This window comes from Trichechus manatus, unplaced genomic scaffold (genome assembly GCF_000243295.1).
Source record: "Trichechus manatus latirostris isolate Lorelei unplaced genomic scaffold, TriManLat1.0 scaffold00028, whole genome shotgun sequence".
Classification (NCBI taxonomy): domain Eukaryota; kingdom Metazoa; phylum Chordata; class Mammalia; order Sirenia; family Trichechidae; genus Trichechus; species Trichechus manatus.
Window position 1 is genome coordinate 15858570 of NW_004443964.1, and position 19685 is coordinate 15878254.

Here is a 19685-nt window from a genome sequence, read left to right on the forward strand (position 1 = left end):
GCCATGCTCATTCATTTACACTTTGTCTATGGCTGCTTTCACACTACAATGGCAGAGGTGAGTGGCTGCAATACAGATCATACGGCCCACAAAGTCTGAAGATTTACTATTGGGCCCTTCACAGAAGAAGTCTGTTAACCTGGTTTAGAGTCCAGTAGAACTCTGGAGTTAGAGGTACTGTAAGAAAATGTGCTATGAGATTGTAGGGCCTGAGAAAATTAAAGAGGATTCACAGAGGCTATGGCATTTGAGTTGAATCTTGCAGAAACAGCTGAAATTTGCCAGGGAGGGAAGGAATTCTAGACAGAGGTAACAGCTTATACAAGGTTGAGAGTGGAGAAAAACATGGTAGGTTTGAGAGCATGAGACGTTTTGTGTGCACAGAACTATAACTTCACTTGTTTATATTTAGTTTCCCCTACTTGACATTAGATGAAACTAAGAGCTCAATTACACAAGAACCTGAATGATTCAATTTTGAGTATAAACACTTTTTAAATCCTGTAAGCGGTAGTAAACTACCAAAGGTTTTTATGCCCGAGAGTGTTGTCATCCTTTTAAAACACATGCTTGATCTAAGTAGTGACAATGTGAAAAATGAAATACAAGGTAGAAAGAGACAAGATTTCTTTTCCAGATCAGTCAAAACACTCAGTGAGCGGCTCTGGTATATCAAACTCCTTACAAAGTTTGATGCTGAAACAGTCACTGAGGACTCCAAAGTACCTACCTCACCAGTGGCTCTCAAGTTAAGCATGGTGCTAACCGCTCCCAAGGAAACAGAACAAGTAGCCTGTCCCTGCACTGAAGGTGGCGTACACCAGATTTCTACCTAGTGACCAAGCTACTGCAACAAATGACTGGAATGTGCCAACTGTGCCTCAAGTGCATTCTCATATCTAATCCACTGGCCCAAATGGACTGCCATTAAATTAGGACAGGCCAATCAAGTCCTTAAGATTATAGAGTGCATATAAATTGTCTTAAAAAAGTGAGAAGGATGACAACTCTGTCCCAGTTATCCCAAGTGGTTGCAATGTCTACTCTTCAAATGTCTCAGAACGTGACTGAGGTTCTTTATAAATAAAACACTTCCCCCTTAAGGTTCCATCTTTTTAATGACTGAAACCACACCCATCTGGGATATACTTTTCTCCAAAAGAGGCTGCCAATATCTAATTGCATGAAGGAGACCATGATTACATGTCAAGGTTGCTTGTGGATAAGCTGCTGTTTTACTTGCCTCCTTCCCTTCTGACTCTGACATTAACAGGAAGCTAGGCCTATGTCATAAAAATTTAGACCAAGACTGTGATACTCTATGATACTATAGTGGGCTTGTTCGGTAGGCTATGAGTCGACTTGATGGCACCTAACAACACAACAACAGGTAGGCTAGAGGACTGTAAGGCCTGAAGGAGCATGCATCTACTATTATCATAATTAGATCAGAATTAGATTATCCTCTACCACTTTCCTCCTAATACTGAGGTACTGAGTCAAGGAGAGGTAGAAAATCTTTTTTGTTGTTGTTGCTGTTCCTGGGCCTCAGGACAAACCATCAGAGTGGGAAAGAGAATGAAAAGCATCTATCAGGTTACCTAGTTCGCTAGCAGGGAGGGTTCATAACAGAAATTAACAAACAAGAACATGAGTGACACTTAACTATCTTGGCTTCCATTGCTCTGGTAGCATCTAAGTCTCTTCAGGCTGATTTTGCCCCAAGCTGTTTCTAACTATGACTGTTGCTGTTACTGCTGCACTATCCTAACATGCCACTTGGTCTTCCTCGGTGCCCCTCCCCAGATACACACCACTTCTACTTTTATTGCAGCTCCCCTCATACTCTAACAGGAAATTCCTCTGGCTGCCACATTTTCACCACAGCTCCACCAGTGGGTACTGAATCCTTCCAAGTTGTAGAAACTGTGACTCAGAGATGCTTACAGAACATAAGTAACTGGATATAGAGAACAGCTCTCTCTTTTGAGGGCCTCCAGGATTGGTGAGAACATCCATACTGAAGAGGGTGGCACACCCTGGGGGACAATGGAGGTCCTATGCTGGAAACTCTCCCAGGCCTTGCCTGATGGGTCTCTTCACTTGTATTGTTTCTGGTTATAATAAATGGGTAACTGTAAGTATAGACAACAGTCTCCATGAATTTTGTGAGCTGTCACAGAGAATTAACAAACCCACAACGGGCAATGGGACTTTGATTTACCTCAGGGTGTGCAGGCAGTCGTAAGGACAGAGTTCTAACTCATGAGGAACCAGTTTTGGATGGCTGGGTGGCAGAGAAAGGCTGCATGGGCAGCCGATGAAGGACACAGTCCTTCTATCTCGTGACCTAGCCACAGGGGGCTAGAGAGGTCAAGAGGGGCTGCCTGGTCTAAAGTGCAGGGAGTTGTACGGACTCCTGAGCCTACGGCTAGTACCTAACTCTAGGTGGTTAGGATGAAAGCAGAAGTGCCACAGAAGAAGTAGGCTAGCAATGAGGAATGGTGAAGCCTGGGTCCACTTCCAGTTAGAGACTGGATTTATGCTGATCCTTGCCACACAGTTAGTGATAAAGGTGGCGTTTGCCTGCCTTGCCCCATTGGTAGGGCAGTTAGCAACAGTAGCATCACAGATAGAGATTTGGAAGTCACTGTCATGGAATAAGTTACTTCAAATCATGGGACTGGACTAGTTTACAGTAAGAAAGAATAGAAAGAAAAATGAGATGGGACAATGACAGAACTTTGGGAAACCTCAACTTAAGGACTAGGGAGAGATAGGGAGTGGGTGGACAGGAACTCATAAAAGAGATGGAAGATCATGCTAGAGAAGGTATGTAGAAAGTAGAAGTGTTAAAGAAATCCCAAAAACCAAGTGGTCAAGAAGACAGAAGTAGAAAATAGTGCCAAATACCAAAAAAAAAAAAAAAAAGTCAAGTAAGACTACCAACTTCAGAAAAGAAGACAGAAGTAGAAAATAGTGCCAAATACCAAAAAAAGTCAAGTAAGCTACAGACTTCAGAAAACTAAAATGTTTTCATAAGATTTGGTGACTTGGAACTCAATAGTTTCAGTGAAATGTTGAATCCTAATACAAGACTGCATGGGTTAAGGAGCAAATAACAGATGAGGTGGATAGGAGAAATTAGGAAGTAGCTATAAAGGAGATAAAGGTCAAGGAAATTGTCTTTTTATAAAAACAGTCTATCAACCAATTTTAGGGTAGAAGAGATGTAGACACCTTACAGGTTGATTAGGAAGAATCAATAGCAGGAAAGAATCTAAAGATAAATGAGGAAAAGGTACAAGGTCTGTGAGGCGACAGGAAGAGGAAGTATTAGTCTTAATAGGAACTCTTCCTCAGTGACTGGTGATAAAGAAGTAAGGCTGGTAGACGATACAGAAAAAGTAATGCCTCAGGTGATGAATTAATGGGGTAAAATCCTCATGAATTAAGCTTAAGGCAAAGTCATCTCCTGATAATAAGGGTAGTACAAGGTGGAAGGTAATAAAGTTTGAGGAAAACCACTGAAAAAACTGGGCAAAGGGAGCTAAGTACCTGTAAAAGGAATGTAGGGGAGCCCTGCAGGTTCAACCTAAATTAGAAAACAAGATTTTCCAGTGGCACTTATTCAACCAATGATTTAATTTTCTCTACCTGGGTTCACACAAGCACTTAAGCAGAGAAAGTAGATGAATGGACTGATAAAGAGGTAAAGACTTACACAGCAAGTGTGATGAAGAACAATGTGAGGAACTTGAGGAAGTTAAGTCTCTTTTCCTCTCTACTATACCAGCTCTTCTCATTCTGAGGTACATATTCTTCCCAATCTGTAGTTGGGTCTTCATTTACTACATCATCACAGAAAGTCTCTAAATTCAAGTCTAACACTGAATAACAGAATTTGAGAAAAGTATACTAGATAAATGAAATCATGTAGCCAAAGAAAAGGTGGAGGTAAAATGGGCAATACGACCCACCAGAACCTTGTAGGATGATAAACATAAAAATATATGTAAAAAGTAGACTCTTTTCTTTAAAACCTCAAGATTTCAAGATGATCAACCAGACTAAATTCATAAGAAAAGTGCATTCACTAAATGCAAGCAGCGTACCTGTTTTGGTTCTGTAGGCTTTTTCTCTGGTGTTCGAATCTTATTAATTTCAGGCCCAAGATTATTTGTATCAGTTTTACCTAAGGAAATATTTTAAAATCCTTGTAAATTTAACGGATGTGACATTTCCAATAACAATACAATATTAGACAAAAATGCAGAACATTTCAAACATTTTTCACCCATTATTAGGAATTTATATTACTGCTTGAGTTTTGTTCGTAAATTTTCAGAACTCCAGTTTCTCTGCAAGAAGGAAAATTTATAAACGACACAAACCCCACTGATACGGCAAACATTTAATAAGGGAATAACCTTAAAACATCAAATAATACCAAAGGAAATTACCCAATTTCCAGGAACTGACAGCCTCACTTTCTTAGACTAGACATAAAAGGCCTTGGCATTTTTATGTAGTTATACAGGCTCGATACTTTGATCATTTACACATTCAATTAAGCAAAAATCCAAATAATGTGTCAATCCAACTCAGTAAAACAATCTAAACTGAATAAATATATTCTGAAGGGATTTGGTTATATGCTTTAAAAAGTAATAAATATTAAACTAAGTATAAGTGGGTGATAATAGTAGAAGGAACAAAGTCAAGGTTAAAAAAAATCACAATTATACTAGACTTGAATAATGCTATTTCATGAATGTGAAAGGCCTTTAATCTACAAAAACTAACTGCTGGATACTTTAAGTTCCTGAATAAATCCTCAATTTGGGCTCTTAACTCAAAAACATTTTTCTCAGAATGTCACTGGAACTTTGTAATGTGAACTATCAAGCTTTACTACTAAACTCCAAGAGATGAAAAATATAATAATACACTGGATAGGATTAGTGGTAGGTTAGACATTGCAGAAGAAAAACATAGTGAATTTGAAGACACAGTAATAGAAACTACTCAAAATGAAACACAAAGAGAAGAAGGAATTTAAAGAATGAAGAGAGTATCCACGAGCTGCGAGATAACTTTAAGTGACCTAATATATGGGTAATTGGAATTCCTGAAGAATAGGAGAGGGGATGAAACAAAAAGAATATCTGAAAAAATAAAGGCCAATAATTTCCAAACTTGAAAAAAACTATAAACCCACAAATCCAAGAAGATCAATAAACCCCAAACACAAGAAATATGAAGAAAACTATACCAAGGCATATCATAATCAAACTGCTCAAAACCAGTGATGAAAAGAGAATCTTAAAAGCAGTCAGGGGAAAAAGACACATTACTTACAGAAAAACAAAGATAAGGATAACATCAGATTTCTCACTGGAAACAATACAAGTAAGAGAACAGAGAAATGATATCATTAAAGTAAGGAAAGATAAAAACTGTCAACCAAGAATTGTAAACCCTGAAAAAATATCTTTCAAAGATGAAAGTGAAATAAAAACATCCAAAAGCTGAAAGAACTCACCTCCAACTCTCACTACAAGGAATGTTAAAACAAGTCCTTCAGGCAGAAGGAAAATATCAGATGGAAAAATGAATACCATATTTTTATGTAAAAATAGCACACATGTTCTACGTTTTCTTGGCCAAACATGCCCTCCCCCGTGGGGTATTTTCGCAAGGTGTGCTAATTTTAAAAGTCTGCATAGTGTGCTTACAAAAATATCTGCGTTGGGGAGGGCGAGGCTGGCAAAAAAATGTATAACACACACATTATTTACATAAAAACACAATATATGAAAAATGAAGATTTCCAAAAACAGTAACTACATGAGTTCATAAGTTTCTATTTTTTATTTAAAATTCTTTATAAAGATGTGACTTTTTATAATTGGCCTAGTATTGTTTCTAGAGTTTCTGCTCTACCTCCTAGTCTGCTGAATAGTGCCTAGAGTCTGAAAAGCTTGTGAACAGCCATCCGAGATACAATAATTGGTCTCTATTCTCCTGGAGCAGAAGAAGGAAAAAGGAGACCTAAGAATTGGAAAAGGGACTAGACCTTAGGCCTAACTGCCTCCATGAACTACTACCTCCTTTGTCATGAGACCAGAAGAATTGGATGATGCCTGGCTACCATTACTAAACATTTTGATCAAGGACACAACTGATGGATCCTGATCAAAAGGAGCATAATTGTGGAATACAGCTTCAGATTCTTATGAAACCCAGACTTACTGGACCCCCTGAGATTGGGGGAACCCTTGAACCTATTGCCCTGAGATAACAGTTAAACCTTGAACCAAAACTACCCCTCGAACTCATCTTTAAACTCAACAAGAGTTTAGCTCAATTAGTAAAGAATGTTTGCCTCGAACACTGAGACCTTTTAAAGAATTACCTATATGAGACCAAATGGACAACAGTAACTCTAAAGCATAGATGAAACATTTAGGGGGCAGTGAGTCTAAGTTAATGGTGGTGAAACAAAATGGGTAGAGATGGTGAGACTGGTGACACAATATGAAGAATGTAACCAATGTCATTGAACTGTACGTGTAAAAACTGTTGAATGAGTGTATGTTTTGTTGTGTATATTTTCACGAAAAATGAAATTAGAAAAAAAAATAAGCGACCGTTTAAACAAAAATTATAACAATTGCGTTCAAGGTTTATAACATATATAAAAGTTAAATGTATGACAACAGTGTAAAGGCCAGGATAGAAAAAACTGAAATAATGTAAGGTTCTTTTACTATACATTAACTGGTAAAATATCAATTAGAAAGTAGGATGTGAGGAGTTAAAGATATATACTATAACCTTAAACTAACCACTAAAATAACAAAACAGTTTTAGTTAATAAGCCAACAAAGAGATAAAATGGAATCATAAAAAATACTCAATCTAAAAGAAAGCAGAACAAAAGGAAAAGGGAGACAGAAAACAGATGGAACAAATAGAATACAAATAGCAAAAGGACAGACTTAAACCTAACTATATCAATAATCACATTAAATGTAAATGGCTTAAACACCCCAACTGAATGGCACAGAATGTCATACTGGATAAAAGAAATCAACAGCCAACTACATAGTGCCTAAAAGAAATGCACTTTAAATATAAAGACACAAATGGGTTAAAAATAAAAGGACAGAAAAAAATATATCATGCTAACGTTAGTCAAAAGAAAGTTAAAGTGGCTACACTGAAATCAAGCAAAGCAGATCTCAGAGGAAAGAATATTACCAGGGAAAAATAAGGTCATTCCATAATAATAAATGGGTTGATTAATCAAAAGGACATAACAATCCTAGTTATGCATCTAATAATAGAACTTCAAAACTCATGAAGCAAAACTGATAGAACCTGAAGGAGAAACAGACAAATACTAGTTACATTCGGAGATTTCAATACCCGTTTTTCAAGATCTTAAGAGCCAAAATTTAGAAACAAATAATATTTCTATTAATTGATGAATGGATAAACACATTGTGGTAAAACCACACAATGGAATACCATTCAGCAGTAAAAACGAACAACTGACAGATGCAACAACATGGATGAATCTAAAAAGTATTAAGCTAAGTGAAAAAAAGCTAGACACAAAAGGCTATATAGTATATTAATCAATTTATATGACACTCTAGACTAAATGCAAAAGTATAGTGACAGAAATCAGATTAGTGGTTGCCCAGGGCTGGGGCGTTTGTTAGAAGAGGGGATTGACTACAAAGGGGCTTGACGGAACTTTATGAGTGATATATCTTGATTTTGGTGGTAGTTAACATTCTGTATATCTCTCAGAATTCATCAAGCTATACATTTAGAGTAAATTTTTATTGTATATAAATTATAACTCAGTTAACCTGACTTAAAAAAAAAGACTGAAGTTGTCAAGGGTTCATTTTACTTGGACCCACAATCAATGCCCAAGGAAGCAGCAGTCAAGAAATCAAATGACGTATAGCAATGGGCAAAACTTCTGCAAAAGACCTCTTTCAAGGGTTAAAAACCAAAGGTGTCACTTTGAGGACTAATGTGCGCCTGACCCAAGCTGTAGTATTTTCAATCGCCTCATACGTATGCGTGCAAAAGCTGGACAATGCATAAGGAAGACTAAAGAAGAATTGATGCCTTTGAATTATGGTGTTGGCAAAGAATATTGAATATACTGTGGACTGCCAGAAGAAGGAACAAATCTGTCTTGGAAGAAGTATAGCCAGAATGCTCCTTATAAGTAAGGATGGCGAGCCTTTATCTCACATACTTTGGGCATGTTATCAGGAAGAATCAGTCCCTGCAGAAGGACATCAAGCTTGGTAAAGTAAAGGGTCAGTGAAAAAGAAGAAGACCCTCAATGAAATGGATTGATACAGTGGCTGCAACAATGGACTCAAGCATGACTATTATGAAGATGGCACAGGACCGGGCAGTGTTTCGTTCTGTTGTACATAGGGTCACTATGAGTCAGAACAGACTCGATGGCATCTAACATAACAAAAAATGCAGTGAGCAATTTTTTCTTATTAATAATTCTAGCAAATAAGAGATTATGATTTGCGTATGAAATAACTACCTTAAACCAAGTATCTTCATAGTAGCATAATGCTTAGTACACCACAAACATACTTTGGGTCAGCAAAAATGTTTAACAAGAAAGAATTTTCTGTCTTAATTTTAAAGGACTGCTACTTAAATCATTCTGAATATTAAAATTTAATATTTTTTAAAAGGAATCAGTGCTACCAATCATAAGTGGTAGGGTTTAACTTAGGGGACCCTCTGAAATTACATGCAAATTTGTGTCTACATACATATTTGCATCTTCTGGAGAGAGGATCCATAGTTTTTATATCAGATTCCTCTCACAGAGGTTAATTATCCAAGAGAAAGTTAACTATCATACTGTTAAAAGAACTTTATGTTTGGTTAAGACTTGGTGTGCCATCCACTTAGGAATATGAGAACTGCAAAGTAACTCACCATTTCGATTTTGCTCATGTTGATCCTTCTCCTGATGCTGATTTTGTGGCTGCCCTATGCTGACAGGCGGGTGATGTCCAAGGCCATACGGTATAGGAGACCCCCGTCCATGTGTCTGTAACAGGTTCATATTATAGGCCATCGCTGCCTGGTGTGTAATGATTCGAGGATCAACTGCAAACCTTCCCTGGTATCCTGTCCATGGTACCTGTGTTATTACAAAAAAATGATATAATTACGTTAAGTAAACTTTGGAAGACAAACTACTCTAGTACAGTTGATTATGAAAAGGCAAACACAGACACAGATGTTAATTTTATCAAAATACGTAATTACAAAGTTGATCCTAACAATTATAACTGGTAGAATTACTACTATGTCTTTATTAGCCTAAAATGGTTCTTTGAGTGACTTTACTTTAGCGTGTAAAGGAAAATGGACAATTTGTGAGGTCAGAATGAAACTGAAGATTTAAGACTGGTAATTATTCCTTGAGGGATTAAATCATTTTATAGTTTTGAATCATTTCCCCTTAATATGAATGTATATATGTCACGGATTATCATGAAATATATTTTTAAGTCATAATTGCATAGCTGCATAGTTTAATAGACCAAATAAGAGAACAGAAAAAAAAAAATTAAGAAAGAATTTAGTCTCAGGAGTCTCAACTTAAAGAACAGGCACTCCAAATTTATAGAAATAACTAAATCACTTAATATTCATTTATAGTGGGCAAAATTCAGACAGGTAATCACATTAGTTCATGCTTTTTATTAATTCAACTCTACCTTATACCATAGAAACAGAAAGCTTGTTTTGGTGTGCGTAGATAGCTTATCTCTGCATATTAACAGAAAGTGAATAAATGTGATGACATCTGAGCTACTGTCCCTATTATTTTATTGTAATACAACTGTTTAAAGGGCAGACTCTTGGAAATTTTATATAATGAAAGCCTCTTTGACCTAGTAAAATGAAATATAAGTCCTAAGAGACTTACTATTTAAAGCAGATGATGTATAATGTTGCCAGGTTGTCTGGGAAGAAATAACTCAGCTAAAATCTGAAGGCTATGGGGAGTGGGCATAAATGACATATTTCATCCTGACAGTGACTCTCACTGGCTGCTATGACTGTGAACTGTCATGACCAACATGACTGAGAAGTGTTCACAGCTGGCAGTTTTCCATTTGGGTGTAAGGAGGAGTGCCAGAGATCCTTGGCAATGGCCATCATTCCTGAAATTAGAGTAGCTGCCTTAAATGAAAGAAATATTTTATAGGCTAAAATCCATGAATTTGGAATTAGTAAATCAGCAAGTTAACAAAATTATCAAAATATTTTAAAATCTTAAAGGAAATAAAAATGGGCTCGTATTTACTAGACGGACACCCCCTGAAATCTATACTCTTAGAAAGGATTCAATTATGTTTTTAAGTAGCAGTAAGATTTCATAAGGCATGGAATTTCTCAGATAAATTTAGATCCAAGGGAAGTAGACTACTGCAAGCCTCTTGGTCTCCTCCAATGACCTGTATTTCTTAGGAAGGATTACTGACTTACACAAGTATAAAAGGCAAAAGCAAAAATAAACACATCACTTTATAAAACAAGGGACCAATTTTCTAGCAGTTATTAACTTTTAGCCCAATTTTCCCCAATAAAAACATTTTAAAAAATAAAAAGGCTTCTAAATCAAACCATCCAATTTACATATTTCTTCACAGTCACTCATATTCCAGTAATAAACTGTAATCAACAATTCATATTTTTGGTCATTTCAAAACATGAAGGTTAAAAATAAGAGTTGCTTTAAAATTAGGGTATGGGCATTGAAATGTTAAAAAAGAGAGAGAGAGACTGGCAGAACACTATTTGGGATGGTCATTCATTCAGGATTAAGTGAAGCCTATTTTACTTTACTCAACAGAAAGTATCTCAAATATCCACTTACAGGTAAAGGCACCGACATAACTACGTTCCCTCCATAGACAGCAGGTACATAAAGAATACTTGTCCCAGAGTGAGGGTCTATTCTTTGAACAGGGCTTGGAGATTTTCCCAAATTTGGGGGAGGTCCAAGAGTGGGTGGAGGAGTATATGCTCTAATAGGATTGCCAATAAGTACGGAAGGATTGGGCTGAACTGAAAAATAAATAGAAAATAGATGCACTCAATAGCTGTACATATATACCTATACAAAAATAATTTAAATTATCCAATAGCAAAATATATCTCCCAGGTTTGCCATAACAATCTCATAAACAAAGAATTATCAGTGTGGAAGAGTAAAGTATATTAAAAACATAATCATTTTACAATGTTCCCTAAAATTAGCTTGAGATATACAAAGTATTCTTTTTATAAACAAGCATAATTTAAAATGTCCTCTGAGGAGCTAGAGATTTGTTCTTTAGGAGAGAAAAACATGAACACACATACACACTCAATAAATAGTTTTCTGAAACTAGGAAAGCATATACAATTCCTCAGAATAAAGTTCTGACTTACAATTATACTACAGCAAAATACAAAATGAAGGTTAAGTATTAACTATTTTAAAAGTATAATTCTGCAACATTTAAAATCTTTAAAATAAACTATATCTTAAAATTTGCATGACATAACATTTGTAGGATATAAATATTTTCTAGAAACTTGTGTTGCATAAAAGGGTTAAATGATTTTTCTCAAAACTTCTAAATATGCAGCAAGACCTATAAAATCACCCTTTCCAGAAACAACATATCAAAGCATTCACAAGACCAGATGTATTCAGTAAAAGAGCTAATTAGTGAGGTTCCAAGGTGTCTGTTGTGTGTTTGTGACTCTCTCCCCAACCTCCTCCTCTTTGGTGATTTTGGGGCACACTTCTTATATCATGTAAGCAAAATTTCATAGGGCTGATTTTTCCACTTACCAATTCCATCATTCTGGAAATGATCATTCTGGGTATGGTGAAGGACTTTCCCCTTTGAAGAAAAAAACAAATATATATTGACTTTAACATGGTTAGTATTAGAGAACAATAAACATTTTCCAAATTATATGCAAATTTAATGTATACAGCAACAATTAAAATTTTGAGACTGTGAGTCTGTAATAACCACTAGACTCCTTCGAGGAGCCCTTGTGGCGCTGTGGTTAAAGCGCTCAGCCGCCAACCCAAAAGTCGAGGGTTTGTACCCACCAGCCGCTCCGCAGGAGAAAGATGTGGCAGTCTGCTTCCATAAACATTTACAGCCTTGGAAACCCTACAGGGCAGTTCTACACTGTCCTATAGGGTTGCTAGGAGTCGGAATTGACTCAGTGGCAATGAGTTTGTTTTTTTGGTAGACTGCTTTGAGTCAACTTAGGTATTGGTCAATTCAAATCACATTGCTGGGACTCAGGTTTTTCCAGCATCACACTGAGGCCATATAAAAAAAATTTTTTTTTAATGAATTTTCTTGATAAAAAGAAATACTGCAATCAATACGATTGAAACCTAAATTCTATTCCTTTACAAATTCTCTATAGGTTTTTTAGAATTAAATGACAAAACAAAAAAGTTGCTTTTCAAGGGAAAAAAATCAGGTCTTCAATTCTTGAGCATGAGAACCTTTACAACAATAACACAAATATAAACATGGTTTGGGATTTATGATAGTTTGATTATGATTCATGTTATCTTACACTATAAATTTAGTGAAGGAACAAAAAAAGAGAGTGTCATAGTCCGCTTGAGAGATTGTAAAAATTTTCTAGAAAGAAATTTGGTAAGACATATTAAAAGCATCAAAAATGTATGTATACTTTAATGAAATAATCATGGATTTAATTACATAATCGTAGATTTGGGCACAAATGCTCATCACAGCAATGTTTATACATGTCATAAATGTTAACAATCTAAACGTCCACCAATGGAGAAGACTAAATAAACACCAGCAGATTTACACCAGTCCACCATTAAAACTGATGACATTGCTCAACATCATTAGTTATTATAGAAAAGCCAGTCAAAACTACAATGAAATACCACTTCATACCCACAAGGATGGTTACTACAAGACAAACGGAAAGTAACAAATGGTGGTGAGGATGTGAAGAAAATGGAATCGTCATCATTGCTGGTGGGAATGTAAAACGGTACGCAGCCACTGTACAAAACAGTTTGGCAGTTCCTCAGAAAATTAAATACAGAATTACCATATGATCCAGCAATTTCACTCCTAGGTATATTCCCTAAAGACTTGAAAGTAGGGGCCCAAATAGATGCTTATATTTATTTACATAAGCCAAAAAGTAGAAATGACTCAAAATGCAGCATATCTATACAATGGAGTATTATTCAGCCTTAAAGAGAAACGATGTTCTGATACGTGGATGAGCCCTGAAAATACTGTGCTGAGTGAAACAAGTCAGACACAAAAGGATAAATATTGTATGATACCATTTATATGAAATCATCTAGAATAAGGAAATGCACAGAAACAAAAATTTATTAGTGGTTTCAAAGGGCGGGGGGAGGGAGATCCCCAAACCATCAAATCCCTTGCCATTGAGTCAATTCCAACACATAGCGACCCTAAAGGACAGAGCTGAACTGCTCCATAGGGTTTCCAAAGCTGTAATCTTTACCGAAGCAGACTGCCGCATCTTTCTCCCACAAAGCGGCTGGTAGGTTCTAACTGCCGACCTTTCGGTTAAGCAGCCAAGGGCTTCTTAACCACTGCACTACCAGGGCTCCTTGAGGGGAGGGGGAAATGGGGAATTATTGCTTAAGGGTCACTGAGTTTCCATTTAGGGTGATGAAAAACATTTGGAAAAATGGGTAGTGATGATGGTTGCACAACATGGTGAATATAATTTATGTCACTGAATTGTATGCTTATAAATGGTTAAAGTGGCAAAAATGTAGATTTTACCAGGATAAAATTATTTTTTAAAAAACAACGAATTGAAGCAGAAATAATTATTTGAAGAGACAATGGTTGATGATTTTCCACAACTGATGAAAGACACCAAGCTCTATGTATTCCAGGCAGGATAAGAGAAAGACAACTACATTTAGGCACATGATGGGAAAATTGATAAAAATTAGTCCCTGGGTGGCACAAATGGCTAATGCGCTAGGCTGCTAAACAAAAGGTTGCAAGTTCAAGCCCACCCAGAGGCACCTCAGAAGACAGGCTGGCTCATCTGCTTCTGAAAAATCAACACTGAAAACCCAATGAAACACAGTTTACATGGGGTTGCCATATAGACACATTTGGGGTTGCCATGAGAGGGAGTTCACTCAACAGCAACTGGAATGGTTTTTTTTGGTTTTATAAAAATAAAACACTATATACATATATATAACAGCTGCAGAAGAGAGGGGAAAGACTCATCAATTTCAAAGGAGTAGCAATAAGACTGATAGTGACTTCTCAATAAAAATGATGGAAGGCAGAGGCAATGAAGTAACATTCTGAATGCTAAAATAACTTTCAGCTATACCTAGAAAAAAAATATTCTATAACCAGAAAAATATCCTTCAAAAGTGACAGTGAACTTCTTCCCCTTTCCAGTTGAGGGCAGAGGGTGTGTTCTCCAGGGCCAGGGCTGAGAACTCAGCCAGGGACTAATCAGTACGTCACCAGGGCTAGGGCCAGGGGCTCAACTTGGAATGAGGCTGGGGCTTCTACCAAGTGTATTCACCAGGGTTGGGGCCTCAACCAGCGTGTCTAGCAAGATCAGGACCAATAAGGTAGTCATGTGGTAGAAGCCATCAAGGCCCAAGCCAAGGAGATGACCCCATGGTCGGAAGATTTATCACACAGGGGTATTGAGTAAACAGGTAAACATACTAAGATATATTCTCAATATATCTTTCTTTCTCACTATCAGTGAAGGGAATTACCAATATGGAAAGTAGGGAGACTAGAATCAATCCTACAGTATTAGATCAGAATTAGAGATACTAATGTGAACAAACGGTTTTAGATTAGGTAGATAAATACAGAAGATAAAGACGTATATGTAGGTATATAAATACATTATTTCCTAGCTCTGTCCTTCGAAAGGGCATAATAGCAGGATGATACCCCACTACCAATGAGCATATCTAGTACCTAGATCTTGGTTTCTAAATATGATTTTTCCACCAAAATGAATGAAAGATCCTTGACGAAATCATTCATGCTAAGTCTGGGTCAGGAAAAGTGTAAGAGGAATCTGGAATATTTTGTTGTGCTAGAATTTAAGGATTGACCAAAGAATGATTGAGTCATGGCAAAAGGAAACAAAAGCCTGCTTGAGAGGGTACCCACTGGCCAAATCTGGGACAATCTGAACATCAAAATAAATAAATGAAACAATGACAGCAATGGATTAGAACCTATTGAGAATAATAGGAATACATGATGCCATACTGAAACAAATAAATAAAGACGGGAAAGCTCTACCTTACCATAGAATTCCAACTAATAAATGCAGAAGAAATGATAGAAAAATGAGCAGTTTGCAATTATCGTAGTAATAATCAATTCAGTATAGAATCACTAATGGATGCCAAAACCAGTGGATTAATATTTGAAAAACAGGATATTTACAAAGTCTCCAAGTTGCCCTCCTGAAAATACTTATTATTAGTAATAATTTTAGAGTAGAGAAACTTAACAGATACCATCTTAGCCAAGTGATAGAAAGGAACACTCCAGTAAAAGGTTAAATCAACATCAGTGCCTCCCGATGATGCATGTAGAAAAGTACAGCATCACTTCTGTGGTATTCCTACCAAAATTTATGACCTAAATTTAATCATGATACAGTCATATATTCATATAATGAAATGATATACAAAATGTGAACAAGCAATCCACTGTTACATAAACAACACGGAGAAATATCACAAACATAACGTTCAGTAGAAGAAGCCAGGCACAAAAGAACACGTACATTGCTGTTGTTAAGTGCCATTGAGTCAGTTCTGACCCACAGCAACCCTATGTACAACATAATGTCCTTCTCCAGGGACTGGTCCCTCCTGATAACACATCCAAAGTACATAAGATAAAGTCTCACCATCCTTCCTTCTAAGAAGCATTCTGGCTATACTTCTCCCAAGACAGATTGGTTCATTCTTCTGGCAGTACGTGGTATATTCAATATTCTTCGTCAACACCATAATTCAGAGGCATCAATTTTTCTTCAGTCTTCCTTATTCACTGTCCAGCTTTTGCATGCATATGAGGCCACTGAAAAGACTATCGCTTGGGTCAGGCACACCTTAGTCCCTTAAAGTGACATCTTTGCTTTTTAACACTCTAAAGAGGTCTTTTGCAGCAGATTTGCCCAATGCAATACATCTTTTGATTTCCTGACTGCTGCTTCCATGGGCATTTATTGTGGATCCAAGTAAAATGAAATCCTTGACAACTTCAATCTTTTCTCTGCTTATCATGATGTTACTTATTGGTCCAGTTGTGAGGATTTTTGTTTTCTTTATGCTGACATGTAATCCATATTGAAGGCTGTAGTCTTTGATCTTCATCAGTAAGTGCTTCAAGTCCTCTTCACTATCAGCAAGCAAGGTTGTGTCATCTGCATATTGCAAGTTGTTAATGACTCTTCCTCCAACCCTGATGCTGCATTCTTCTTCATACAGTCCAGCTTCTTGGATTATTTGCTCAGCACAGTATGTACAATATAGAAGTATGGTGAAAGGATACAACCCTGACACATGTCTTTCTTGATTTTAAACCATGCAGTATCCCTCTTGGTCTATGTACAGGTTCTATATGAGCACAATTAAGTGTTCTGGAATTCCCATTCTTCACAATGTTAATCATAATTCGTTATGATCCACACAGTAGAATGCCTTTGCATAGTCAATAAAATACAGATAAACGTCTTTCTGGTATTTTCTGCTTTCAGCCAGGAACCATCTGATATCAGCAATGATATCCCTCGTTCCACATCCCCTTCTGAATCTGGCTTGAACTTCTGGCAGTTCCTTGTCTGCTGCAAGCTTTTGAATGATCTTCAGCAAAATTTTACTTGTATGTAATATTAATGATATTGTTCTATAATACCTGCATTCTGTTGGATCACCTTTCTTTGGAATGGGCACAAATACAGATCTCTTCCAGTCAGTTGTCTTCCAAATTTCTTGGCACAGACGAGTGAGCACTTCCAGCACTGCATCTGTTTGTGAAACACCTCAGTTGGTATTCCGTCAATTCCTGGAGCCTTGTTTTTCGCAAATACCTTCAGTGCAGCTTGGATTTCTTCCTTCAGTACCGTCAGTTCTTGAACATATGCTACCTCCTGAAATGCCTGAACGTCAACCAATTCTTTTGGTATAGTGACTCTGTGTATTCCTTCCAGCTTCTTTTGATGCTTCCTGTGTCATTTAATACGTTCCCCGCAAAATCCTTCAATACTGCAACTCGAGGCTTCAATTTTTGTCATCAGTTCTTTCAGCTTGAGGAATGCTGCGTGTGTTCTTCCCTTCTGGTTTTCTAACTCCAGGTCTCTGCACATTTCACTATAATACTTTGTCTTCTCAAGCTACCCTCTGAAATCTTCCGTTCAGCTCTTTTACTTCATCATTTCTTCCTTTCGCTTTAGCTATTCTACATTCAAGAGCAAGTTTCAGAGTCTCCTCTGCCATCCATTTTGGTCTTTTCTTTCTTTACTGTCTTTTTAATTACCTCTTGTTTTCTTCATGCATGATGTCCTTGATGTCATTCCACAACTCGTCTGGTCTTCAGTCATTAGTGTTCAACGCGTCAAATCTATTCTTGAGATGGTCTCTAAATTCAGGTGGAAGATACTCAAGGTTGTACTTTGGCTCTCATGGACTTGTTTTAATTTTCTCAGTTGCTAACTAAACGAAGTATAAGAGGAACGTGTCTTGCTATCACTCAAAAAATTAAAAAAAAAAAAAGATAACAATGATACATTATATTCTTCTATTTTAAAATGTACACTGGAATATAAATTAACGATACCAGTAACAGAAAGTAAAAAGTATATGACTGACTCTTTACCTCACAAATAACATCCACCTTAATGCAATAGGATTTCACAGGTATTATAAATTATCATGAGCCAGATTTACCAGTGAGAAGGGAAAAAATGTGTCCCTGGGGGAAGAAATATAGTGGAGAAGGACTGACTCTGAAGGTGAGCAGATCTGAGTCTGAATCTCAGCTTCACCATTTACTGGCTATTAGCCTTGGGCAAGTCACCTCATCTCCTTGAGACTCAGCTTCCTCACTTTCATACTGCACAATCGTCGCACCTATCCTGCAGGGCCGCTGTACAGACTGAGATAAGGTGTGGCAAACGTCAAGCGCCTAGTACAAAGTCAGGCACTTAGGAAGTACTAACAAAGGTAGTATTTATTAATTTTAGTAAAAGTTTAAAACTGATACATACTGGTGTGCCTACTTAAAACATTCACATAAGAACTACTTATTAAACCACAACACATCATAAGAACAGGGATAAAGGAGGATTGAGGGGATGGTGGCAGCTGTGTATGACCACATTAAGGTACTGATATGTGTGCACACGGCTGTAAGGAACAAACTAATGGCTGCTGCTATGGATAAAGTAACAAAACATTTTTTAAAAGACTGATCAAAAAATAAAAATAACATTTAATAATCAGCAGTGTTCCCTTTTTTTCACATTTTTAGGTTGCATATCTCATTAGAAGCTATTTAGGAATTTACAATGTATAGTGTGTATAAATACACACATTCTCACATGTACTGAGAACAAGATAATTTTATGTGGAAATCAAATTCTGCATTCCTAGTCTTAAAAAGTAACTTTAGAAATGTGAAGACAAATTGTAAAAATTGTATTGCAGATACGCTCTCAACTTTCTTATCTCTCTCCCTCAAACAGCCAGTATTCTTCTCCCCCAAGACTTCTGAATTTCTGGACTTCAAAAAAATGTCTTTGTCTTTCTACTGGCTAAGTGCAACACACACAAAACCAACTGAGAAAACTACCACATTATGCAACTTACCCTTAGATGCACAAATTTGTTATTTATAATTACAGGTGAAGAGGGAATAATGTTTAAAGCAGAAAAAAAAAATTCATCTTGACCAAAGCAAAATATGGTGATGACTAATTTATCTACTCATCTGTCAGCAACTTTAAATATTCAGATCTGCCTTGGACACTGAAGGTTTGAGGTCAGTTGGTTAGTTAAGGGTGAGCAAGGGCAGTTAAGATTTAACTCTAAAAAAGTCAGAAAAGTAATAGCCAAAAAGAATCACTGTTGGTTTATTACTCAGAAGAGAACATTCACAGTGACTGGCATTGGTTATTAAAAAAAAAAAATTCTGAGAAATAGAAAAGAGATAAGAAAAGCTGGCAGAAGAAAGGAAAAAAAGTGAAAAGGAGAAAATGGCAAACATCAGAAATGGCAGAAGTAGGTGGGAAGATCAGAAGCATGAGCAATTAGAAGTGACAACAAGAGCAGCCAGTGGCAGATGCGCTGACAGAAGAAAGGAGAGCCAGTGACACCGACAGTTCCCAGAGGATAACAAACCATTTAGATTTCTTAGCCTCCAAATGTATCACAGTAACTTGCTAACAACCCATCAACCAGGGGCAATTGTGCAGCATATGGAGAAAACACAGCGATTTAGTCAAAATGTGTATAGTAGGCAGAATGCCCTCCCCCG

The 19685-nt window shown here is 36.8% G+C and overlaps 1 protein-coding gene across 7 annotated transcripts in view; it reads right to left on the reverse strand.

Moving 5' to 3' along the window:
- HELZ (helicase with zinc finger) overlaps positions 1-19685 on the reverse strand; it is a 188621-nt gene that overhangs the window by 44424 nt on the left and 124512 nt on the right. For all 7 annotated transcript variants that reach the window (XM_023729303.1, XM_004374202.2, XM_012554956.2 and 4 more), the window contains 4 exons: positions 11927-11978; positions 10961-11151; positions 9004-9211; positions 4116-4195 (listed from right to left, as the gene is read on the reverse strand). In XM_023729303.1, the coding sequence (XP_023585071.1) occupies positions 4116-4195; positions 9004-9211; positions 10961-11151; positions 11927-11978 (531 nt within the window). The remainder of the gene's footprint in view (positions 1-4115; positions 4196-9003; positions 9212-10960; positions 11152-11926; positions 11979-19685) is intronic.